Raw genomic sequence first — 26234 nt, forward strand, 5'->3', positions numbered from 1 at the left:
TTCAACTTGGTGTCTTCATTTAAAACCAAAGCTTCTTTGTTCAAAAGCAGCGCTTCAGCCCCTGGGCAAGATCGGGGGGCATGAGGGTGGTACAATGGGCTCTCCGCGCCCGCTCTTCCAGCCCCTCCAAATCCTCCTCTTAACGAAACGTTGCCGGGGCTCCATTGGAAGGACCAAAGGGGGCCCCGGGGGCGTCCCGCAGAGGCCCCCGTTGCTTTGCGCCACGACGGCCAGTTGGCCCCGGACCTTCGGCTAGGGCGGCTCTGGGCTCCGCGGGACCCTCCGTTGAGGCACGGGGGTCGGACTCCGGGAGGCTTCGGGTCTGGGCTCCCCGGGCACCCGTGGAGAAGCTGGGCCGGCGGGGACCGGAGCGCAACGGCCGGGGGGAGGGCGTCCCCGCAGGCCGAGCCCGAGGGTGGGCGCTGCCGCCGCTGCCTAGACCGGGCCGGCCGGCCTTCCTTCCGGCCGGGGCTGGGCAGGCGGCTGGTCGGCGGGGCTGCGGGCGGGGCGCGGGCCGTCCGTCCCTCCGCGCGGGGCCGGGGGGCGTGGGCGAGGCGGCGGGGCGGGCGCTGCCTTCGAGCGAGCGAACGAGCGGAGGGGCGGCCCGGGCGCAGCGGCCATGCCATGCCCGCGCTGAAGCGATGCCTGCCCGGCGCTGCCTCCGGCCGCCGAGAGCGGAGGGCCGCCGGCGCCGCCACAGCGCTCGCGCCTCGCCCGCCGCCGCTTTTTCCTCGGCGGCCCCGGGCTGGCGGCGCTGGTGCCTGCTGTGCTGCCTGCTGGGCGGCGGGCTGGCCGGGGCGAGCGCCAACCCGCGCGGATGCCAGCAGCCCTGCGGGCCCGAGTGCGCCTGCCGCGCCGTGGGCAGCGCCGCCTGCGCCGTGGACTGCGCCGCCCGCGGCTTGGAGCTGCCGCCGGCACCGGCCTGGCCCGCCGGCACCGTCGCGCTGTGAGTACGGCCGGGGGCTGCAGGTCGGGAGGGGGAGGGGGAGGAGAAGGGGGACTTGGCCTGGCTTCTCCCACCCCCCACGCCGCCTTTGGCACTCTCCGCCACCGGAGCCTCCGGCAGATGCGACAGCTTCGGGGAAGAGTTACTCGCAGGCCTGGCGCATCAGTGGCTTTGCGCGTCAACGGACCTTCCGCCCCCAGGGGCAATCTGTCTTGCTCAAGCCAAGCTGGACAGTCTATGCAACCGCCTTGTACGGGTCCCCGGGGCTGAGAGGGCTTTTGCCAAGGGGGAGCAGGGCCCCCAGTTCCGGACCTCTTAAAGTTTCCCCGGATTATGGACCTTCCAAGTGAAGCGTCATCCTTGATCTCCAGTTTCTGATTGAGGCAGGAAGATGCTCCTCGGGGCCTCCTGATTGTGGCCCTTGGAGAGCTGGTCCCTGACTTGGAGGCTCTGCTCTGGAACTTTTTGCTTTGAATGGTGGCAGAAGTTTGCACACCCACACACACCCTCACTGGCTCCAGAAGCCCCCCTCCCCCAACGAAGGAGTCTGGATGCTTTGAGGAGGGGTAGCTTGGGAGTTTGCCCATCCAGCCTCTCTCAAAGCCTCCCCCCCAACCCCTGGACTTTCCCCCCCATCTCTTTCCATGAATGCATCTTGGCAGGAAGAAGGCACCCTTGGTTGAACCTGATGTGGCCCCTGAGTTTCCTTGCTGGACCCTGAACCAGTTGGGGAGTTAGGAGAAAACCTTCCCCTTTGCAAAATGGGTGCCCCTGTCATCCCCCCCACCTTTGGGGCTACTCAGCCATAGATCTCCACCTGCTTTGTGGGGTCAGGATCTGTTGGCAAGATGCAGATGGATAAAATGGGGGGAGGGTGAGCAGAGCCTCCTGAGCCCCAGGAAAGCAGAATGGACCGGAGGGAAAAGCTTTGGTTGTGTTGGGCTTCTGGGTTTTTAAAACATTTTATTATTCATCTGGTTGGTACACGCGCAGAGTTTCTTTCATTCCTTAAGTTCAGCTCTATTTTCACTTAATTCCCACATAGCAAGGCGAGTGGTGCCAGGGAGTCTTAACATGGGGTCTGCCTGGGGGCCTCTTCTCAGTAACACCACCTACATTCTTGTAGTTACAATACAGGTAGTTCTCAACGTACAATATTTCACTTAGTGACCATTAAAAGTTACAGTGGCATTGAAAAAAGTGGCTTACGACCTTTTTTCACTCTTAGGACCGTTGCAGTATCTACATAGTCATGTGATCAAAAATTGGACACATATTTACTCATATTTACGACGGTTTCAGTGTCTCAGGATAATGTGATCACTTTTTGTGACTTTCTAGTCGGATGCCAGACTCACTTAACAGCCATGTTAATAACTTAACAATTGCAGAGATTCACTTAACTATAGCACAAACGGTCATAAAATGGGGCAAAATTCATTTAAATGTTTCACTTAGCAACAAAAAAATTGGGCTCAATTGTGGCCCAATTGAGGACTACCTGTAATTATTTTCTAACTGATTTAGTTTTGTTCCAGCCTCTGGTGTAGGAATGCTTGCACTATATAGGAAGTAGACAGGAATAGAAGGGACCCACTTAATCAGTTTGTGAGAAATTTACAAGAGTTCGTAAATGAGTTTAAAGGGACTCCAGAAAGTTTTGGGCTGTGCTGCTGTTGACCTCCAGGTTTGACATGGAGAGGCACTGCATGGGAGATAGTGCAATTTTTTTATATACAAAAGAACATTTAAGTGGTGTCATTTGAGGAAAGCATGGCTATCATTCTTATCTGCAAAAATCTGAGATACAGAGAATGTTAACATTTTGCTGCTGTTGAAACACTTGTCCAGATTTCTGAAAAAGTGATTTGGCTGAGATTGGCAGTCATTTATTTGCCAGATGAAAAGTACTTCCCATATTTCTGCACAGAGGTGACATCCTCCTAAAGGTAGTCATTGACTTTCAACAGTTCATTTATTGACAGTTCAACGTTACAATTGCACTGAAGATATGTTTCACACTTATGACCGTTGCAGCATTCCCATGACCACGTGATCAAAATTCTAGATGCTTGGCAACTGGTTCATACTTATGACCATTGCAGTGTCTCAAAGTCATGTGGTTCCCTTTTGCGACTTTCTGACAAGCAAAGTCAACCAGGAAGCCAGATTCACTTAACAACAGTGTTACTAACTAAACAACTGCAGTAATTCACTTAACAACTCTGGCAGGGAAGGCCGTAAAATGAACAAATATCTCACGTAACAAATGTTTCACTTAGCAACAGAAATGTTGGGCTCAATTGTGGTTGTAACTCAAGGATAATCTTTCCTAAAGCAGGAGATCTGGTGACAATCTGGTAGGTCTGTAATAGCTTTGCACTCCTGATGCCCACAGTAGAGGTTGTGCATCATGTAAGGACATGAAGGCAAAATTGGGCATCGCTGAGGGTCTGTGCTGGGGAAGTTAGGCATGTCTGTTACAGAAATAAGAAAGAAAGAAAGAGAGAGGGAGAGAGAGAGAGAAAGAAAGAAAAAGAAAGGAAGGAGAGAAAGGAAGGAAGAAAGAAGGAAGGAGAAAGAAAAAGAAAGAGGAAGAGAGAGAGATTTGGGGAAGTATTCATGAGCCTATGAGAAGACAAATGTGAGATTCTGAAGGCTTTGATTGTTGGGTCTGGAAGATACATGCAGTCGTAAACTAGGCCTTGTTGAACATAACAAACACATTATATCATGCTTCCAGACAGAACTAAATGGAAAGTTCATTGGTATATTCAAAGCTGAATTGAATGTTGTTTTGGCAGCAGAAGACGATGTTGTTTTATTCATTTAAATGAATGTCAGCTCTCTCCCCCCCCCCCCATTGCTTTCCTACATTTTCCTCTTCCCTCTGTGATTTTGTTTGTAAGATTAGATTTGGAATGGTGTCCTGAAGATAAAGTACCATAAAATAAAGAAACAAAATTTACACTGAAGTATCTCTCCTTTGGAGAGCTCATGGGGTGCAGCGGTAAAGGCACCAGGCTACAAACCAGGAGACCTGTGAATTCTAGTCTCCTCTTGGGCACAAGGCTAGCAGGGGCACCTAGCCATTTTCACTCATTCTTTAGAATGGCAAGCCAGTTCTAATAAAGGTTGCCAAGAAAATGGAAGGGATTTGTCCTGGTGGTCTCTGAGAATTGGATACACCTGAACGGGAAAAAAAATCATCTATTTTTACTGTCATCTACACCAGTGATTTTCAACTTTGGCACCTTGAAGATGTGTGGACTTCAACTCCCAGAATTCCCCAGCCAGCACAGCTGTCCTTCACCACCTCCTCCTCCTCCTCTTCCTCCTCCTCCCTGTAACTCCCCCTCCCTTCTAGCATTGGTGAGGTTAGGGTAAAGAAACGTCTGCAAAAAAGCAAAAAAGCTCTGAGAGCCCCAAGAAGCCCTCATGTCAATCCTGAGCTAGAAATATCCCCCTTTAGTACGGTAGTTTCCTCAGTGGCTGATGGTGACCTTTTCTCCTGCTGCTGCTTGAGGGATCAGCCATGAACTTTCCAGGAACTGTCTCACCTGCTCACTTCCTCTTTAGCTGTGCTGCGGCTGCTGCTACCTGTCAAAGTGTTGACATCTGGGGTTTTGGATTATTGGGCAGGGGTGTCAGAGGTCAAAAAGGCCAAGACAAGGGCTATGATGGTGCAGTTGAAATTGAATCTACAGGTGCAGAATTATGTAAAAAGGGAACTTTGTGGTTAAATGGAGCAAATAATTCAGTAAGGGAAATCATTAGAAATTTAGGGGCAAAAGGTTTTAGATTGAGGATAGATGGAATACAAATAAGGAGGACTGGAAAAGAGATTTATATATTTAATTGCTAAAATTGTCCATTTATCTTATCCTTGTGTTGGAAGAAAATGTAACATTATGCAGAATGCAGAGAACAAATCAAATTAATTGTTGGGAGAATAACCATGTTGCATGTTAACATCTTGTTATAATTTAAGGAATTTGTTCAAAGAAACATTGTGCTATATCATAAATCAGAATGGCTGGAAAGAAGCAAATTAAACTGATTGATTGAAATAATTGAAACTGACATGAATATTGTGAGAAACAGTCCTGGAAGTGGGTTAGAATGGCAAGTAGAAAAGGACTGTTTTCTACTTTTATGTTCTTTAATTTCTGGAGAGTTTTTCTTTTTTGAAGGACATATTTGTTTTTTATTTATCTCTTTCATTTGGCGTTACAGTGCAGCATTACAATATGCGGCATTGCAATTCTTCCATTTGTAAAACACTTACATGTATATTTTGGTTTTATGTTTTCATATTGTTGATTGTTGGTGAGAAGATGCTCTGATCTTTATGTTTGCTTTTTGATTGTCTCTCTTCAGAGGTGACATTCAGCAGGTTCTGACCAGTTCTGGAGAACCGGTAGCAGAAATTTTGAGAGGTTTGGAGAACTGGCAAATGCCACCTCTGGCTGGCCCTGCCCTCTTTATTCTCTGCCTCCCGAGTCCCAGCTGATCGGGAGGAAATGGGGATTTTGCAGTATCCTTCCCGTCCCACACCCACCAAGCCATGCCATACCCACTAAGCCACACCCACAGAACCAGTAGTAATTTTTTTTGAATCCCACCACTATCTCTCTTGAATAGTATGTAGATGTTATTTATCTCTATAAACCCGGGGTTGTTACCAGTGATGTGTGAAAGAGCTTGGAGAGGTACTTGCTATGCAAGAGCATCTGTGTATATTTTCTGATCAGAACGTAAGGTTGCTATCATCCTTACCCAGGGTTGGTACAAATTTAGTGTGTGTGTGTGTGTGTGTGTGTGTGTGTGTGTGTGTGTGTGAGAGAGAGAGAGAGAGAGAGAGAGAGAGAGAGAGAGAGAGACGTATGTGTTTGTGATGTATATGTATATATTCTCCCATGCCTGCACCAGTTACTGCAGAGTCATCTGAGAATAAGATTAGATTGAGCCTATTTTTGAGTAAATATGCACTAGTTTTCTCTGTAAGGTACTTACTACAGCCATCAACCTTTTAAAGAAATGCCCCTTTTCTGATAGCAGTCCCCTTCTGTAATTATTACACATTAAAAGTAGTAACTTCTCTGTAAACTCGCTAAGAAATAGTACTGTGCATCCATGTCTGGACCAAGAAGGGTTGTGTTCTGTCTCCAAGACAGAGATTACAAAAGGTGGACTTTTAATTGCATCGTTGTGGTTGCCGTCTTTGGCTTCTGAGCACAGCCTGCACATAGGTGCTTTTTTCAGGAGGCCTGGAAAAATAGTACAACTTATTTCATTATTAATCTTGGCAGATGGCCCTATCTTCTGGACTCTGAAGCTTATTTGTTCTTGGATGGGAGACCATCAGGAAATCTCGGGGTTATAGACTAGACTGGGCAAACAAGAATGTTCTGGAAGAGAACAGCGGCAAACTGGGAATGGAGGTTAAGTCAAAAATCTTGTCTTCTTTGGTTAGAGATTTTGCCTAAACACATATGGATGGTTCTAAGTTTTCTTCTTTGAAATATTGTTTTGGCTACCCCCCCCCCCCCCCAATTTCTCCTTATTGGTTCCACAGATTTTCTTTTTTAAATTCCCGTAATAACATCTGGACCAAATGTTGTCTCTCTTCAGTTGCTGTTTCTAAAAATAAAGGAGGCCAAAGGGCAGAATCTAATTCAGGACACGGTGGAAAATTTATACGTGTGTGTGTGTGTGTGTGTTTTATATGATTCAGTAATGCTTTTCTTTGGGAACTGCTTAACAGTTCCCTTTTTTTTTTTGTTGCTATCAAGATATTCCATGCATTTTTGTTCTCTTCTCAAACTTTGGTGTGTTGGTAGATTAAGACGACAAAGCAGAGGGTGCCTTTTGCATTTTGAGTTTGAAAGCTGCACTGCTTTCTTTGACTTGTATTATAGACAGGTAGTCCTCGACTTACAACAGTTCATTTAGTGACCGTTCAAGTTTACAACGGCACCAAAAAACCTGACTTATGATCGCTTTCCATACTTTCTATCATTGCAACATTCCCATGGTCATGTGATGAAAATTAAAATGCTTGGCAACTGACTCATATTTATGACGGTTGTAGTGTCCCAGGGTCATGTGATCCCCTTTTGCGACCTTCTGACAAGCAAAGTCAAGGGGGAAGCCAGATTCACTTTAACAACCGTCTTACTAACTTAACAACTGCAGGGATTCACTGAACAACTGTGGCATGAAAAGTTGTAAAATGAGGCAAAACTCACATAACAAATTTCTTTTTGGGCAACATAAAATTTAGGCTCAATTGTGGTTGTAAGTTGAGGACTACCTGCATGTATGAATATGCCAGACAAGGCTTGGGAAACGCTTGGGCCCTCTTCTTCCAAGGGACACCCAGCCCAATTTGCTCTGAGCAATGCCCTGCCTGGAAGGAAGCCAATTCAGGACTGTGACTCACCTAGAGACGCAGAATGCAGCCTCCTCGCAAGGTGGGGAAACCTTGCTATGCTTTTACCTCTTATAAAATAGATAGAACTGCTGACAGTGGGGAAGCTTCCCTCGTCTTCTAGGACAGGCGAGCTGAAGCTTATAATTTTAACGAACTGCATCCCTCTTTGGTTTGGCGGCAGCAGCGCCTCAGATAGAAAGTCCTTACAGAGAGTGGTGAGGACAGCGGAGAAGATTATAGAAGCTGGCTTCCCATTATTCAGGTTGCTGTTTATAAGCATTATGTACTTAGAGCTCAAAGCATTGTTAGAGACCCCACACTCCAACTTCACCGTATGTTTCTGTTGCTCCTCTTTGGGAGGACGTTTCAAAGTATTTCTAGCAGGACTACCAGATTCTGTAACAGCTTTGTTCCCTAGGCCATCTGCCTGGTAAGATTAGTTTTTCTCGCCATGCACATGTGTACATCTGAACTAGACTGTGTTGTACATGGGTATATATGTAATTTTGTACACTGCTCAAAAAAATAAAAGGAACACAAAAATAAGACATCCTAGATCTGAATGAGTGGAATATTCTTATTAAATACTTTGTTCATTACATAGTTGAATGTGCTGACAACAAAATCACACAAAAATTATCAATGGAAATCAAACGTAGCAACCCATGGAGGTCTGGATTTGGAGTTATACTCAAAATTAAAGTGGAAAAAAACACTACAGGCTGATCCAACTTTGATGTAATGTCCTTAAAAAAAGTCAAAATGAGGCTCAGTAGTGTGTGTGGCCTCCATGTGCTTTTATGAGCTCCCTACAATGCCTGGGCATGCTCCTGATGAGGTGGCAGATGGTCTCCTGAGAGATCTCCTCCCACACCTGAACTAAAGCATTCCCCAACTCCTGGACAGTCTGTGGTACAATGTGGCGTTGGTGAATGGAGCAAGACATGATGTCCCAGATGTGCTCAATTGGATTCAGGTCTGGGGAACGGGCGGGCCAGTCGATAGCATCAATGCCTTCATCTTGCAGAAACTGCTGACACACTCCAGCCACATGAAGTCTAGCATTGTCTTGCATTAGGAGGAACCCAGGGCCAACCGCACCAGCATATAGTCTCACAAGGGGTCTGAGGATCTCATCTCGGTACCTAATGGCAGTCAGGCTACCTCTGACGAGCACATGGAGGGCTGTGCTGCCCCCTAAAGAAATGCCACCCCACACCATTACTGACCCACTGCCAAACCAGTCCTGCTGGAGGATGTTGCAGGCAGCAGAACGTTCTCCACGGCGTCTCCAGACCCTGTCACCTCTGTCACATGTGCTCAGTGTGAACCTGCTTTCATCTGTGAAGAGCACAGGGCGCCAGTGGCAAATTTGCCAATCTTGGCGTTCTCTGGCAAATGCCAAACGTCCTACATGGTGTTGGGCTGTAAGCACAACCCCCACCTGTGGACGTCGGGCCCTCATACCACCCTCATAGAGTCTGTTTCTGACCGTTTGAGCAGCCACATGCACATTTGTGGCCCGCTGGAGGTCATTTGCAGCGCTCTGGAAGTGCTCCTCCTGTCCCTCCTTGCACAAAGGCAGAGGTAGCGGTCTTGATGCTGGGTTGTTGCCCTCCTAAGGCCTCCTCCATGTCTCCTGATGTACTGGCCTGTCTCCTGGTAGCGCCTCCATGCTCTGGACACTACACTGACAGACACAGCAAACCTTCTTGCCACAGCTCACATTGATGTGCCATCCTGGATGAGCTGCACTACCTGAGCCACTTGTGTGGGTTGTAGACTCCGTCTCATGCTACCACTAGAGTGAAAGCACCGCCAGCATTCAAAAGTGACCAAACCATCAGCCAGAAAGCATAGGAACTGAGAAGTGGTCTGTGGTCACCACCTGCAGATTCATCCTTTATTGGGGATGTCTTGCTAACTGCCTATGCTTTCCACCTGTTGTCTATTCCATGTGCACAACAGCATGTGGAATTGATTGTCAATCAGTGTTGCTACCTAAGTGGACAGTTTGATTTCACAGAAATGTGATTGACTTGGAGTTACATTGTGTTGTTTAAGTGTTCCCTTTATTTTTTTGAGCAGTGTATTTATTTATTTATTTATTTATTTTGTCATGTTTATGTAGCGTATATTGGAGGGGGTGACCCTTTGAGAGCTGTATGCAACAAAACTTCATTTTAGTCATGCCGATTAGTGTACATTCCAAGTGACAATAAACTTATTATTATTCTATTCTAAAAAAGCTGTCCAGTTTCTCCATGCTTTCTCTGGCCCTCGTCTACAAAGGTGCCACGGAACCACAGCCTTGCCGTCCTGAATTGGGGCTTGCCACCACTGTTCCCTCTAAGGTGCGTGGCTGCGCGGCCGCGCACGTGGCAAGAAAACACCACGCAGCCGTTTCTAACTGCATGCAGTGATTTCTGTCACAGGCTCCGGAAGCTGAGGGAAATATCTGCTGCCGCCTCCTCCTCCTCCAACAGCACTGCCGGATTTGCCGCCAATGCTGCAGCCGAGGTGAAGCCTCCAACGCTCCCGCATGCGTCCCTGTCCATGGCAGCGGCGGCGGTGCCTCACCCTCCGCTCGGAGCACCTCAGCTGGGCTCTGGGTTACCCCTGCCGCCGCCTCCACCTCCTCCGTGCTTTTGAGAAGCCCTGAGGTCTTTTTTCTTGCTCCTGCCCCCTCCGCCGCCTTCCTACTAGCTCCCGCGGCCAAATGGCTCCTCCAAAGCACGGCGGAGGAGGAAGGGGGAGGGATAACGCGGGGGCCAGCTCAGGTGCTCTGCGTGGAGGTGCCTCTCCCTCCACGCAGAGGACCTGAGCTGGCCCCCGCATTATCCCTCCCTCTTCCTCCTCCGCCGTGCTTTTGAGGAGCCATTTGGCCGCGGGAGCTAGTAAGAAGGTGGTGGAGGGGGCGGGAGCAGGAAAAAAGGCCTCAGGGCTTCTCAAAAGCACGGTGGAGGTGGAGGCGGCGGCAGGGGTAACCCAGAGCCCAGCTGAGGTGCTCTGAGCGGAGGGGGAGGCACCGCCGCCGCTGCCATGGGCGGGGGCGCCTGCGGGAGCTTTGGAGGCTTCACCTCAGCTGCAGCGCTGGGCAGCAAATATGTTGGTGCTGTTGGAGGAGGAGGAGGAAGAGGCGGCAGCAGCTATTCTAGTGGCGGCGGGGGCTCGTTGGCATCTTCAGAGGCAGCCCTGCCCCCTGTGAAAAAAATAGAAGATGGAGCAGATCCACGCAGATGACGTTGCTGCAACATGACTGGAGGAGGAATTCTGGGAGTTGAAGTCCACAAGGCTTAAAGCTGTCAGGTTTGAAGACCCCTGGTTTTTTTTTTCCTAAAGGGTTAGGGGTGCAAGGGTGTTGTAACTTGACAGCTTTAAGACTTGCATGCTTCAGTGCCAGAGTTCCTGAGCCAACATGACTGGAGGAGGAATTCTGGGAGTTGAAGTCCACAAATCTTAAAGCTGTCAAGTTTGAAGACCCCTGGTTTTTTTTTCTAAAGGGTTAGGGGTGCAAGGGTCTTGTAACTTGACAGCTTTAAGACTTGCATGCTTCAATGCCAGAGTTTCTGAGCCAACATTTTGGTTGCTAAGCAGGACCGTTGTTAAGTGATACTGATATTATATAACACTTTTAATTAAGCGGGTACCTTGAATAAACATAACTTTGAATTTCAAATAATACTGATTTCGTTGTTGTCTTAGGTGACATCTGTGAAAAAAATTCAGTGCTCAGGCATGAAAATATGCTGCTCAAACAGTATACTTTTCTGCTCACACTGAAAAAAAATTAGAGGGAACATTGCTTGCCACCCTGCAGACTCTCCCATCTCTGGGGCAGAGACATGTGGGAGTTTTTACAAGGCGATCGATTTTTCAAGACTCTTCATGGGAATCGCCCTGCCCTCTTTTCTGCTCGGTGTGACATTTTCCTGTGCATTGGAGTTAATGGCCCAGGAAACAGGAGTGTTTATGCTGGGGGAAAAAAAACCCTCTCAGGGTTATACTTTAACAATTCACCTTTTCTAACCTGAAGCAGAGGCCGAGGTCTGTTGAATATGTCAAAACCACATTTTTGGTGGGATCCCTTTCCTAGGATGGGGGGGGGGGCGTGACTCCTCATGGATAGTTAAAGCCCCAGAAGTGCAGTCCTGTGAAGGCCTCCTCCTCCTCCTCCTCCTCCTCCTCCTCCACCACCACCACCACCACCACCACCAATAATGAATCAATCGATCCTTCTGAGATTGCTGGAATAATGTCCTGTTTTTATCCCATCCAAATCCCTGAGAACTTTCTTTTTTAAATAAAAAGTTTTTTTATTTTTCCCTTTCAAATTCATTCACAAATATACAGTACATTCTTATAATTGATATTAACATTTATCTATTCATCATTAATCTTTATCGTTATTTTCTTACAAATATATAGAATACAGTTTGGGTCACTTTCTTGCTACCCTGTGCTCCATCTTATTTTGCAACAACCTTGCTCCTTCTCTCTTCTCAACCTCCCTTCTCTGCCTTCTTCTTTCCTCCTCTCCTTCCTCCTTTCTTCTTCCCCTCTCTTTCTCCCCTCCTCCCTTCTTCTCCACCTCTTTACCCTCTCTCCTACTCTTACTTTCCCTCCCTTACTTCCTCTGTTCTACCCTTTCTTCCTTTCCTTCCTTCTCCTCCCTCCTGTCCGTTGTTGCCCTTGCTTATTTCTTTTCTCTGATGGGTTCTCCCTGAGAACTTTCTGCATTTCCAGAAACAGAAAAATTTCGATTTGTGCATCCTGCTGCCTTCCCCAACCTGGTACTGTGTCACCCATGATTCCCCAGTCAGTCTGTGTTTCTTTGAGGGGGCGACGGGGAATGGAGGAAGTTGGATGTTCTCCTGAATTTAAAAAAGGAACACAGAAAAGCCCCTTGGTTACAGCTCAGTCCTGGGAGGATCTGTTGCCTGAAGTGCAGAGCAAACAATTCTCTGCAAATATGAATTTCTATTTGGAAGAGCTTTGGCTCTTCTCCTTTCCTCTGCTGAAGTTTCTGGAGAAGATGCTGGGTGCTACTGCATCCGTCCCAGGGCGGGGTGCCTTCACAGCCCTGTTGCATAAGCTGCGAGGGGAGGGGAGGGCAGGAAGAGGCCCCGCTGCCATCTCTTTTCTTGTTATTCCAAGCGGCCTGATGGTGCATCTCAGAGGGATGGGTGGGTGGGTGCCGGTGGGACGGGAGACATGGTGGCGGCATGGTTGCTCACAAAGTCTGGCCAGGCCGGATTCAGACCACAGGGGCCAATGCAGTCAGGCAGAGGGGCGAGGCAAGGGGAGTCTGTCTGCCTGGCATCTTCCTCGGTGGATAAATTGTTCAGACGGGGAAGCCAAGCCCAGCTGAGCTGGGCTTTTTTCCCCCTCCCTACTGTTCAATCTTGTCTGATTTTGGGAGACATAGACTGGACACATCCTTGCAGTTTTCTTGTCACCTTTTTTCAGAAGTGATTTGCCATTGCCTCCTTCCTAGGGTGAGTGACTGACCCAAAGTCACCCAGCCGGCATTGTTCCCAATGGGGGACCAGAACTCAGGCTCTCTTGGTTTCTAGGCTGATGCTTTAACTACTGCACCAACTGGCTCCCTAGCCAAGCTCTTGCGTAAAGTAAAAGGGGAGTGATTAATCCCTCTGACTCCTTCAGTGCGTGAACAAGAGAGAGAGAGAGAGAGGGAGAGAGAGAGAACCCATGCACACCCCTGTGTTTTGGAATGGGCCTTTTGGATAAGAGTGTTCCTTGTGGTTTTGTAGCTTTCAGTACCTGATGCTGAGATTCCTCAGTAATTAAAACAGCCCTGCAGAGGAGGATGTGATCACTCCTGCATCAAAGTTACAGAGCAGAGGGATGATCAAAACGAGACATTTCCCTGCATCTCACTTAGAGCTCCATCCGCTGGACTAGACTCTTCTTGAGATTGCCTTGAATGGGGTGGAAAATAGGAATTCAGGAACATGACAGAGCTGATAAGAAGCGGAAAGGGATGCTCCCCAATGTCTGGGGCCATAGCCCTATGGGGAGCAGACAGGCAGTGCATGGGTGGTGCATACCCCTGGGAACAGAAAGGGAACAGAAAGACCAAATCACCTCCCCATCAGCACTCAGCACCCAGATGAACATAGATATCCTATCCTCCGCGAGCTGCGCTGGCTACCTGTCGATCTCCGGATGCGCTTCAAGGTGTTATTAGTCACCCATAAAGCCCTGCATGGTAGTGGATCTGGATACTTGAGAGACCGCCTTCTGCCAATCACCTCCCTGCGACCAATAAGATCTCATAGATTAGGCCTCCTCCGTATTCCATCGGCCAGCCAGTGCCGGCTGGCAACTACAAGGAGGAGGGCCTTCTCAGTAGTAGCCCCGACCCTTTGGAACAAGCTCCCCATGGAGATTCGTACCCTCTCCACCGTCCAGGCCTTCCGCACAGCCCTTAAGAACTGGCTAGCCCGTCAGGCCTGGGGACAAGGATAGCCGCCCCTCCCGAATGATGAGTGTATGTTGCTTACTATTTTATTATATGTCTCTATGTCAATGTTTGTATTCCCCCCCCTGATTTTATGTGAGCCGCCCTGAGTCCCCTCAGGGAAAAGGGCGGCCTACAAATATTAATAAAATCTCTAAAAATCTCTAGATACTAGATTAATATCAGACCAACAATCAAGTAAACAATTACTCCAAGCAAGGGACTGTCAAACAAGCCAACAGTAAACAGCCCAACCAAGAACCTCTAAAAACATCCCCACCAACACTGACAGGGCAAGTCACTAGAATAGAAATTAAGGGCAAACCCACTCCTCTATTACGACTGATGATGTTACATGGTTTGGGTCATAAAACATCTGCAAGAAAACAAACAAGCTCAGAGAGCATCAAGGACCCTTCAAACTCTTTGGAACTTGTCTTTCTCCCGCTAATCCTTCCATGGAGGGGTTGGACCACCATTCTTAGCACCCCTGGCCAGCACGGCTCCTCTGCATCAATCAAGCGGGCACCAGTTGTGTTGCTTCCAAAGGCAGCTGAATTAGAGGAAGGGTTTGCTTTCCCACCTCATGCTAAGGCTGCGCTAGCCACGGCTGGCAAGGCACAAATGTCGGGTTTGCAAAACACACTGAACCCAGCCTGACCCTTAGAATGAGTTAGCCTGTGCTGGCCTGCCTTTGGGGTGGTGGGTACTTGGGTCTGACGTGATGGTCCTCACAGGTCAGGGGTTGAGGGATGATTGAGGGGTCCTTGGTGCTCTCTGGGCTTGAGGTTTTTTTTCCCTTGCAGATGTTTCAGTCACCAAATTAGGTAACATCATCAATTTTAGTCTAGCGCTGGTGATGTTGCCTGGTTGGGTCATGAAATGACTGCAAGAGGACAAGCAAACACAGAGAGCACCAAGGACCCTCAGTTTGAACCTGAGCCACAAATATTCTTCTTTATTGGTCTGCTGATTGCTCCGCTTCAATGTGATGCCAGGGAGAGCCATGTTGAGCCTTGGCCAAAACGGTAGCGTCTTCTTGAGGCTTTGTCATGTTTTGGTGCATGCAATAAACACAGGTGGGCAAGTCTATATATTTCTTATTTCTCTTCTTAGAAAAACTTTATGTATTAAATTTATGTGCCACCCATCTCACTATTGAGCAATTTTGGGAAGCCTTCGGCTATGTTATCAAAAACTGTCCCAAGGGAGTTGACTATTTTTTATCACATTTTATTAAGTTCTAAGGTATTGTAGATTACAAAATACAAAAGTAAATAAGAGGACAATGAGGGGGAAGGGGGAAGAGGGAAGAAAAGTGAGGAAGGATAGGAGTAAAAAAAGAAAAAGTGTTGACTTCCAACTCTCTCTCTTACAGTAGAATAAGGCGTTAACAACCGATCACAGCTTTTTGCCTTGATCTATCAATCTAATCTGTAATACCTCAAATCAAAGTTTCATTTTTTTTCCACTTCAAGCATGAAGTTCAGAAGCACTTTCCATGTGGAAACAAAATGATTTACCATATTTTGCGGTGTATAAGACGCACTGGAGTATAAGACGCACCAAGATTTTGAAGAGGCAAATTTTTTAAAAAGGTTTTTGCAGACATCCCAAAAACGGCCCCTTTTTCGCGAAAACAGGCCTATTTCTTTTCAAACAAAAAAGGGCATGCATAGCCTTTAGGAGGCTTGCAGAGTGCTCCTGTGGGGTGACCCCCCCCCCAAATGAGCAAAAAACCAGCCCGTTTTTCGCAAAAATAGGCCCGTTTTGTGCCAAAAAAAGGGTATGCATAGCCTTTAGGAGGCTTGTAGAGTGTTCCTGGGGGCTGGGGGGGGGGCAAAATTAAGCAAAAACCAGCCAGTTTTTCACTCATTTCTGCCCTCCCAAGCCCCCAGGAGCTCTCTGAAAGCCTCCTAAACACTCTGCATGTCCATTTTTGTGAAGGGGGTGGGATTTCGGGAGGCAAAAAGTGCTGTATTCAGTGTATAAGAAGCACCCAGATTTTCACTCTCTTTTTTGAGAGAAAAAGATGTGTCCTATACTCCGAAAAATACAGTATGTCCTTTTCTTTAATCAAGATAATCAGTCTCAAGGGAGTTTAAGCAAAACCTATAGAGAAGCAAATTGAATGACAGTTGCATTTCTAAAGCTTAGCAAGCCCTTGGGAATGCAGTCAGAGGTTTGGCGTGATCATCCGAGTGGACAACAACAGGAGGTCCAGCGCTCTGGCCAGTGGGCCCCTCCAGCATCCCTCCTGAGTCCAGGAGCCAGGGTGCATCCTTGCACTGTCCCAGTATCCTCCAGGACAGTAACCCAAGGCCCTGGGCGTTGCCTCTCTGAACATCTGGAAAACACCAGGTGGGGTAAGTTGCAGGTGGGGCAGATTGCACTGGGGCTGTGGGAAAGGAGGCCAGCCGGACCCAGCTGGCGTTGGCAGGTTAATGATTCGCTGGGGACCACAGGCAGCTGCCTGGGCAGTCCGGTCAGGTGACTGCGCTCGGCCTCTTCTAGCCAGGCAGGGGTGATATCAGATCTTGGCAAGCTGCGCTGGTCCTGGTGCCGGCTGGTGGGGGGTGAAGGGCAGCGGTTAATACATAAGTGAATCTTGGCATTTGTGAAGCTCCATAGCTACAGAGTCCAAACAAGGTTGCGCTCCGTGAAGTTGGGTGTAAGAGGCATGTGTTGCCAGCAGTTTCCTGGGCAACCCTACCACCCCTCCTGGCACAGGTTTCCAAAGGCAGCATCAGACAGGGATGTGGGTTTCCATGGTTTTGAATCGGCTAATTTGATAAATGCAATTTGCACTGAGTAAATTTTACTTGCATCAAGCCTTTTTTTCTGGGACAAATCTGAATAGGAAAATTGCATCATCCTTGAGGCAAGTTTTAATGGAAATGAAGCCTTAGGAAATTTGGCCGTCTGAATTACTGATGAGTTGTGAGGCTATTTGGATTCCCACCCAGCCTGAAATTATTTATTAGATATTGGCTGAACTCAGGGTGTAAGCTGGGCGAACTCAGACAATAGTGGTATATTCATTTAAACTGAGATTTAACCCAGTTGCTGTTTTATTTTACATTGGGAGTTGTTGTGGAAAGCCAGTGTGGACACATAGAACAGTAGAGTCTTAGGTGAGATGGGTGGTGTAAAAATTGAATACATAAATAAGAAATCTGTCATGGATTTCTATGGGAGGAAATGGTAACAAAATAACAGAGTTGGAAGGGGCCTTGGAGGTCTTCTAGTCCAGCTCAAGCAGGAGACCTTATTCCATTTCAGACAAATGGTTGTCCAGCCTCTTCTTGAAAACCTCCAATGAGGAAAAAACACCCCCTCTGAAGAGAAGCTGTTTCACTGTTGATTGTTCTCACTGTCAGGAAGTTTCTCCTTAGTTCTCGGTAGCTTCTCTTCTTGATTAGTTTTCATCTGTTATTTCTTGTCTAACCTCCAGGTGCTTTGGAAAATAGGTTGACCCCCTCCTCTTTCTGGCAGCCCCTCAAATATTGGAATACTGCTATCGTGTCACCCCCTCCAAATTCCAGATTCACTCAGAAATCCAGTTCTTTTAAAAATAGTATTAATTTAGGAAGTCCATGAGGAGAACTGAATGTATGTTTGAGAAAGACACGGACAAAAAAAATTGCATAAGGAAAATTGTGTTGAAAAAATGAATGTTGCAGGAGGCTGCATACAAAAGACCATAAATCACAGCTGTTTGTAAAATGCAGGCTTCTCAGCACTTTGTAAAAATGGTTGGAATAGAATCAGAAGCTCCAAAGGCATCTACATTAGACTGATCCCAACACAGAGGATTTTGTCAGCTGCTGTTGCGTCACAGCAGGAAAACGGCATAAATACAATGAAATAAGGAGAGGCAGAGAAACCTGCTTCCCAGCTATCAACAAATAATAATAATAATAATAATAATAATAATAATAATTATATTGGCTTTCATTAAATAAAATCCTAGAAAATCCCACATTTTATGTAGTAACCTGTTCCGTATACTTTTGATCCATTTGAAGACAGGTGGATGGCCTGGACAGGTGGATCACTTACTAAGATTCCCAAAACATGGTAAACCAGAAGGCACCCTAATTTCAGGAACCTACATAAATAAGAGAGGAGACAGTGGGCACCTCTGTGTTGTTCCTTTTTTTATACCACATGGTTTTGTTAGATCTCCATTGACAATTATGTGTGCTTTTTGTGAAGTATAAAATGATCTTACCCATTATTATAAAATCAACTCCAAAGTTCATATCTTCCAAAACACCTTTCCCGCTTCTAAGAAAATTAGTGTGGCTTGTTTTTCATAATGTTGCTCCAAATATTCTAAAATGTACCACACATTTTTGACATTGTCAATTAACTCTAAAAACTGGATTTTTTAAAAGGTAAAAATCCACATTGATCCTCATTAATACATTTTTGCACAATTATTTTCAGTTGATCAGGTGAAATGGTTGTGAACAACTTGTGGTTATTATTCAATAATGATATTGGCCATTATTATTATTATACAATTGTATCAAAGCGGCCAGTTGTTTCGCCGGATTTGGCATTGGTTACTAGTCGGGCCCCACCCAGGGGCCTAGGACGTCGTAACGTATTTTCGTAATATGCGTGCAGATCCAAGCAATGCGGCTTTTTGCATTTGACTGATTGTGATTTTGTCAATTTTTAACTGTTTTAAATGTAATTCCAGTGCTTTTGGAATAGCACCCAGTGTGCCAATTACCACTGGAATTATCACTGCTGGTTTGTGCCATAGTCGTTGAATTTTGATTTTTAAGTCCTGGTATCTTGCGATTTTTTTCAAGTTCCTTCTCGGCGACCCTGCTATCACCTGGTATTGCGATGTCTATGATTGTGACCTTATTTTTCTCAACCAGTGTGATGTCTGGTGTATTATGCGCCAGTATTTTGTCGGTTTGTATACGGAAATCCCACAAGATCTTGACCATCTGATTTTCGGTGACTTTTTCAGGCTGATGTTCCCACCAGTTTGTTGCTGTTTTGATATTATAATTTTTGCACAAATTCCAATGGATCATTTGTGCTACTGAATTGTGCCGCAATTTATAATCAGTCTGCCCGATTTTTTTACAGCAGCTGAGTATGTGATCAACAGTTTCGTCAGCTTCTTTGCAAAGTCTGCATTTGGCATCATCAGAGGATTTTTCGATTTTGGCCTTAATGGCATTTGTGCGGATAGCTTGTTCTTGCGCAGCCAGGATTAGTGACTCTGTTTCTTTCTTTAATGTACCTGTTGTTAACCATAACCAAGTTTGTTCACTGTCCACTTTATCTTTTATTTTTTCCAGAAATTGGCCATGCAGTGCTTTGTTCTGCCAACTCTCCATTCTTGATTTTATCGCATCTTTTCTGTATTCTTGTTTCGTCTGTTGGGCCTTCAGTAGATTTTTGTTCTTTACTTCGATTAATAGATGTTCTTGACTTTCTTTTAAGTAATCAGCCAGTGCATGTTTTTCTTCTTCAACTGTTTGCTTCACTTGTAATAATCCTCTGCCACCTGATTTTCGGGGCAGGTATAATCTATCAGTATCACCACGTGGATGTAAACTGTAGTGCATTGTCATTAGTTTCCTGGTTTTTCGGTCCAAAAGGTCCAAATCAGCTTGTGTCCAGTTAACTATACCAGCTGTGTATCTTATAACTGGTATTGCCCAGGTATTTATGGCCTTGATTGTATTTCCACCATTCAATTTAGATTTCAAAATTTTCCTAACTCTGTTGGTGTACTCTCGCCTGACAATAGTTTTTACTTCTCCATGCTTGATGCTATCCAACTGCAGAATGCCTAAGTATTTGTAGGCTTCATTTTCTTTGCATTTAATTAATTGGCCATTGAGCATTTCAATTCCCTCACATGCAGTGATTTTGCCCCTTTTTATGGATACAGTGGCGCATTTTTTTAATTATTATTATTATTATTATTATTATTATTATTATTATTATTATATTTTATTAAAAATTACATCTTGTCCCTATTAGTGATGTCTTGGCCTCTTTCCAGCTCTCTGACATTTTTCCCTCTCCCTGTAGGATAGAATTCATCATATTTTGTAAACGTTGTAAAAGTTCATCCATAAAACATTTGTAATAAGAAGCTTATAATCCATCTGGTTCAGGGACCTGTCCTAATTTAATATTTTTATAGCTTCAGAAACTTCACTTATTGTTATAGGTCATTCATAATCTGTCTCTGTTGCTCTATAATCCTTGATAAATCTTGTTTCTTTAAATATTCATCTATTTTCTCTAGTGAGATGTCACTTCCTTTATATAAATTGGAATAATATTGATGGAATGCTTTTTGAATGGCCACATTGTCTATTAATAGAGTACCTCCCTCTTGAACTTTCAATTTTCCCTTTTTGTATTTTATAGGCTAGACATTTCCATGGTTTATGTGCAAACTCGGGATTCTTTTTGCTTCACATAATTCATTTTTGTTTCCATTTCTCTTACAGTTGACATAGATAATTGTCTTTGTAAAAGCTTAATTTGTTGAGATATTTATCTTCTCTGGAAATTTCTTTAATATATATACATACACACACACACACACACACACACACACACACACACACACAAACAAATTAGAGGCACGAGGCTAGAAAGCAGGAGACGGTGAATTCCAGTCATGCTTCAGCATGGAAGCGAATTGGGTGATTGGCTGGGTTGAGACAGAATCCCTCTCTGAGCCCAGCTCACTTCACAGGGTAGTTATTGTGGAAAAAATAGGAGGAAGAAAGTATATTGGGTATGTTCGCTGCCTTGAATTATTTGTAAAAATAATTGGGTTGGGATACAAAAGGTGGGATACAAACAAATAAAATGGTGGACTTTACAAGAGAAAAGATAAAGATAATATAAGCAGACTGCAATGCAGATTGTAACTATAGAAATGTTGATTGTGATGTTCTGTTACTACAGGGTGCCATTAGAGATGAAAGTATTGAAGGCACAGGAAGATAAATAAAAAAGAAAAAGCAAGATAAATAAAAAAGAAAAAGTGAATGTGTCTCGATGAAAAAGAAAAAGCTTTTCCTTGAGACACATTCACTTTTGAATAATAATATTTTGTAATATAGTGACGACTACGAGAAAAGCATCAAGAATGGAGGGGAGGGTCACTGAAGCAATTCACAGAGAGAAGAATTATACCTGATTGGCACCTTATTTATTTAGCATATGGCATTTGTACATTGAGAGCCAGGGAATCTACAATGTTACTATAGAGTAGCTTGGCAGCCTAAGCTTGCTAGTTCATTTAGTTTAGGCTCACATGTTATCCAGGGTGCACCACAATGGGCAAATTAGCTCCACACGCAAAGTTTCTAATGATGGTTTGCAGGAGTGTCTGCGTTCTCCGCTGATTTTGCCTTGCATTTGGGCAGGTCCTGCGCCGGTTGGTTTCTTGCTACCTCACAAAGCGCCATTAGCTTCCCACCAGAGTGATACCTATTTATTTACTTGCATTTGCATGCTTTTGAACTGCTGGTTGGCAGAAGCTGAGTCGAGTGATGGGAACTCACTCTGTCACACAGTGCTTGGGCTCAAATTGCTGGAATATAGACAACTGACCTTTTCCAATCAGTAAATCCAGCGTCTTTAAACCACTGAGCTACCACGCTCCTTTTGAGCAAATTTGAGCAAATGGGCAGTGTTAGAAGCACTTGTTACCAAATTGATAGCTTTTGAAAAAAAGAATGGATGAAGAATGGATGTAAAGATGAAAGAGGAGATGAAAAAAGTTAACAAGAAGGGAACTCTGTAAAACAATTGTCTGGAGAGGTAAAGCAAATTACCTCTCAAAGTGGAAATTTTAGTAAGAGAGAAGTCATAGAGAGTTGGAAAGAACATTAGATAATCTGGTTTTATTGGAATTGAGAGAGAAGAATTTTATTTGAGACTCGGTGCAATCCCAGAGGTTCCTGGTAAAGATATTAGAGAAAACATTATTAAACTCTTGGCAATTTTTGGGGGATTGGAAAGAGGAGAACACTGAGTCAGAAACTGATAAAGTATATAGAATAAATTAAAGACTTGTGAGAACAAGAAATATTCCAAGGAATGTCTTGGTGCACTTTGTCAGAAAGAAAATAAGAGATCAAATTTTGCAGCAGCAATTTAATACAAGACTGAAGATTAATGTAGATATAATGTAGATATAATTGTACTCAAACTAATTTCTATAGTATAGAGGCACAGTGGTGAGTGGCTTAATGACACTGGAGATGGTTTCTGCTCTAATGGTTCAAGTTCTAGCATTGCATGTTAGGTGAGCTCCCGTCACTCATCTCAGTTTCTGTTCACTTACTAGTTTAAAGCCATGTTCTACACAAGTAGATAAAACAGGTACCACTTCGTTGAGGTGGGGACAAGCTGGTATTCCATGCAGGCAGGCAGATTCCTGCCCTCTGAACTTTCCTGGTTGTGGTGCCCATTTGTGAGGCAGCTCTGGGGTAGGAAGGGGGCCTTGGGTGACACTGCAGATAGAGCTGCTTTCTGGTGTAAGCCAGCTTGCCCTCTTGTTGCGCACCATGGAAAGTGCATGAGCATTTCCCACAACAGAGTTCGTACATTGAAATCCAAACTACTTCTCTGCAATCTCCTGGCTATGAAACAACACCATACACTAATAGTAATAATACTATGTTGTATTATAATTTTATGTAATTTTTTTGACTGATTGAAGCAGAAAAAGATCCGATTTTGATGGGACAAATTGGGAGCTGTGATTTTTACTTTTCAACCGCAGAGGTTTTGATTGAATTCTGTCTAGAAGGTGAAGGAATTTCTAGAAAAATTCAAAGCAGAAATGGAGGAAATTCAAATGGAGGTGTCAAAGGAGACCACACAAAAACTCAACAGCGCAACAGGAAAATGAAACTGAACTAGGTGCTAAATGGTACCAATTTTTCTAAACTTTTGGATTGATGTAGAATATAAATGGAGCCAATGCTCCTCAGAAAAGAAAATATTCCTTATTTGAAAAAGATAAAATAATTTGCCTACAAGAGACATACAGAGTATTAGGGGAAAAGAGGATATAACCTATTTGATTTATAAAATTTTGGTGAAGAGTTTATTTTAGGAGGACCAAAAAAGAAAAAAATGAAGTTGTTTTGTAAAACCAGAAGTTGTATCAACTGGTGAACATGGTAGATTTGTTGAAATGAAGTTCATTTTCAAGAGATTGGACTGCCATTTGACAGAAATGATGTAACGTCCCCTGCTTGAGCGGGGGGTTGGATTAGATGACCTATAAGATCCCTTCCAACTCTGTTAATCTGTTCATGGGACTGTTATGGGGTGAGGATAAATGTCTGTTGTATAAAGGACTTATGGAGAGACTAATAGGTTTCTCCTGTGAGAGTTGGCATTCGATGGGGGGTGGGAATTGAATGACCGCCCCACAACTGGACAGAACTTCTGAGAAAAACATTAAAATCACTCAAGGCAAATTCCCCAAAGTTTTTTTTTATTGGATAGACAATTTAGGGCTAGTTGATATATGGAAGCAGAAAATGGTAATTTAAGAAAGTGCCGACTTTTCTGAAATACGTATTTCCTTTTCAAGAAGAGAAATATTTCAAATTTGGAAAAAAAAATGGCTACTAGGTTTTCTAAAGCAGAGATATTGCCAAAGAGTTTTCTGAATCATAATCCTGTAAGTTTGATTTATAAAAGAAAGTCTAATTATTTTAGATGGAGACTGAATAAAATGTCGCCACAGAAAGAAACAATAGTGGAAGATTGTAAAAAGGAATTACAATATTTTTTTGAAAATAAAGTACTGAAAGGCACTGATTTATGGATGGAAGTAAAACTTCTAAGAGGTTATTTTATGCAACATAATAGACAACTGAAAAAGAAGAGTCATAAGAGACTTTTCTGTCATAAACAAATAAAAGGAGAGTAATGAGTTCCATTGTGTCTTTGTGCTAAATTGTGTGAATAAGGCAAAAGTACATACAGGAATAAATGGCTTGCTTTCTAGAAAGGAGCAGCAATGCAGGTGACTTATAACACTTAGGGCACTGCACATCAGAACAACTAGACACAAGGTGAGTTCTCCCCCCCCCCCATGCCATCACTCTGCTAAGCAAACAATTCCCCCAATATTGTCAAACTATATAAAAAGGCAGTATTACCATCATTATTCTCATCTTCCCTATTCCCTATTAAAATGAGCCGTGGTGGCGCAGTGGTTAGAGTGCAGTACTGTAGGCTACATCTGCTGCCTGCAGTTTGGCAGATCGAATCTCACCAGGCTCATGGTTGACTCAGCCATCCGTCCTTCCAAGGTGGGCAAAATGAGGACCCAGATTGTTGGGGGCAAGAGGCTGACTCTGTAAACTGCTTAGAGAGCACTGTAAACCACCGTGAAGCAGTAGATAAGTCTAAGTGCACTTCCTTCCTTCCTTCCTTCCTTCCTTCCTTCCTTCCTTCCTTCCTTCCTTCCTTGTGATTAAAATGCAATTATTGCAGGCTAATTCTGCTTAGTGCCAGCAGTTTAATCCTGACTGGCTCAAGGTTGACTCAGCCATCCATCCATCCTTCCAAGGTGAGAAAAATGAGGACCCAGATTGTTTGGGGGCAAGAGACTGACTGTAAACAGCTTAGAGAGTGCTGTAAAGCACTGTGAAGCTGTATATAAGTGCTATTGCTATTGCTACCTATCACCTTATCTTCTTATGACTATAATTTTGTTGCTTGTGTTTTACGATTTATATTGTTTACTTAGTATCCTAGTATGATTTATGTTGATTGTTTATTTAGTCTCCATGACTAAGTGTTGTATCTAATGTTTTATGATGAATGTATTTTACAATGACTATGTTAATGTTCTGTCACTATTGTTGTATATACATTGAGAGCTTACACACCGGAAACAAATTCCTTGTGTGTCTAATCACACTTGGCCAATAAAGAATTGAATTCTATTCTATTCTATTCTAGTCTATTCTAGTCTATTCTAGTCTATTCTAGTCTATTCTAGTCTATTCTAGTCTATTCTACTCCACTCCACTCCACTCCATTCCATTCCATATGTTCTATTCTGTTCTATTCTATTCTATTCTACTCATTTAGTGACCGCTCAAAGTTACAACGACACTGAAAAAAGTGACTTATGACCTTTTTTTCACAGTTATGACCTTTGCGGCATCCCTATAATCATGTGGTCAAAATTCAAATGTGTGGCACCTGACTCATATTTATGACCATTGCAGTGTCCCGAGGTCATGTGAAACCGTTTGCAACCTTCTGACAAGCAAAATCAATGGGGAAGCCAGATTTACTTAATAACTGGGTTATTCACTTAACAACTGCTGTGATTAACTTAACTGTGGCGAGAAAGGTCATAAAATGGGGCAAAATTCACCTAACAAATGTCTTGCTTAACAGCAGAAACTTTGGGCTCAACTGTGGTTGTAAGTCAAGGATTACCTGTATATTATTGTACAAAATATTTGTACAAAATATTTGTACCCAGATGACATACTGTTTAATGAAAGATAATGTTTGAATCAAAATAAAACTTTTTAAAAAAAGAGAATTACCCGTATATCAGAAAATGATGATAACAAGTATTGATAGAATGTGGCCCCTAGACTTCTAATGCCAGATATGTGGGGTTCAGCTCCCCAGATTCTCAACCAGAGATGTGCCTGGTACTGGCAGCCTCCCTTCTGTAGGCTGGCCGGGTGGAAAGATGCACTGAGCCCTCCTGAATTGACTCATTTGTGTCATTCCTGCTTAGCTAAAAACCACCCTTTACGTCATTCGTATTCCAGATGTTCAGATTAACATTCCCCAGGGAATGCCTCTTGTCTGCTTCATTGCAGAAGAGCTGCCACTTTCGCTTTCCCATCCCAAAGATCTTTTCATCAGTCAAGAGGTTTGGAAGTGAGGAAAAGTAACAGGTGGGAAAAATGTGGGTGGCCTTGGAGTCACATCTGGTCTGGGAGGCTCTTGACTGGGAGCGAGGGGGGACTCCATCCGTGCCAAGTGGGTTTTCTCAGCTACCAGAGGTGTTTGAGAGGACCGGATTATGCCCCCAAACCTACTTATGCTCCCCAGTGCTTGAGCTCATCCCTAATGGGGAGAGAAGGCTGGCAATGACTTAGCTCCAGCCTCCCTTGTTTCCCTAGGGGGAGAGCTAGAAATGCCAAGAATTAGAGCGGATCTGGAGGCTGCATAAAGTGAGGAATCTTGAGACGGGATCTCTCTGGGAAGCCGTTCTACCTTTCACGTCTTTTTCACATGGAGAGAGTGCGAGGGCCTTGGGCTACATATGGAAGGAAGAGGTTGGTTTCATAGAAAATAAA

At 44.6% G+C, this 26234-nt stretch overlaps 1 protein-coding gene across 1 annotated transcript in view; it reads left to right on the forward strand.

Annotated features, from left to right (window-relative positions):
• Positions 1–596: 596 nt before the first annotated feature.
• The window catches only part of PKD1 (polycystin 1, transient receptor potential channel interacting), a 174501-nt gene continuing 148863 nt past the window's right edge, over positions 597–26234 (forward strand). Inside the window, exon 1 of the mRNA XM_032230933.1 lies at positions 597–946. Within this exon, the coding sequence (XP_032086824.1) occupies positions 642–946 (305 nt within the window). The 5' untranslated portion in view covers positions 597–641. The remainder of the gene's footprint in view (positions 947–26234) is intronic.

The sequence above is a fragment of the Thamnophis elegans genome, chromosome 14, assembly GCF_009769535.1.
Source record: "Thamnophis elegans isolate rThaEle1 chromosome 14, rThaEle1.pri, whole genome shotgun sequence".
Classification (NCBI taxonomy): domain Eukaryota; kingdom Metazoa; phylum Chordata; class Lepidosauria; order Squamata; family Colubridae; genus Thamnophis; species Thamnophis elegans.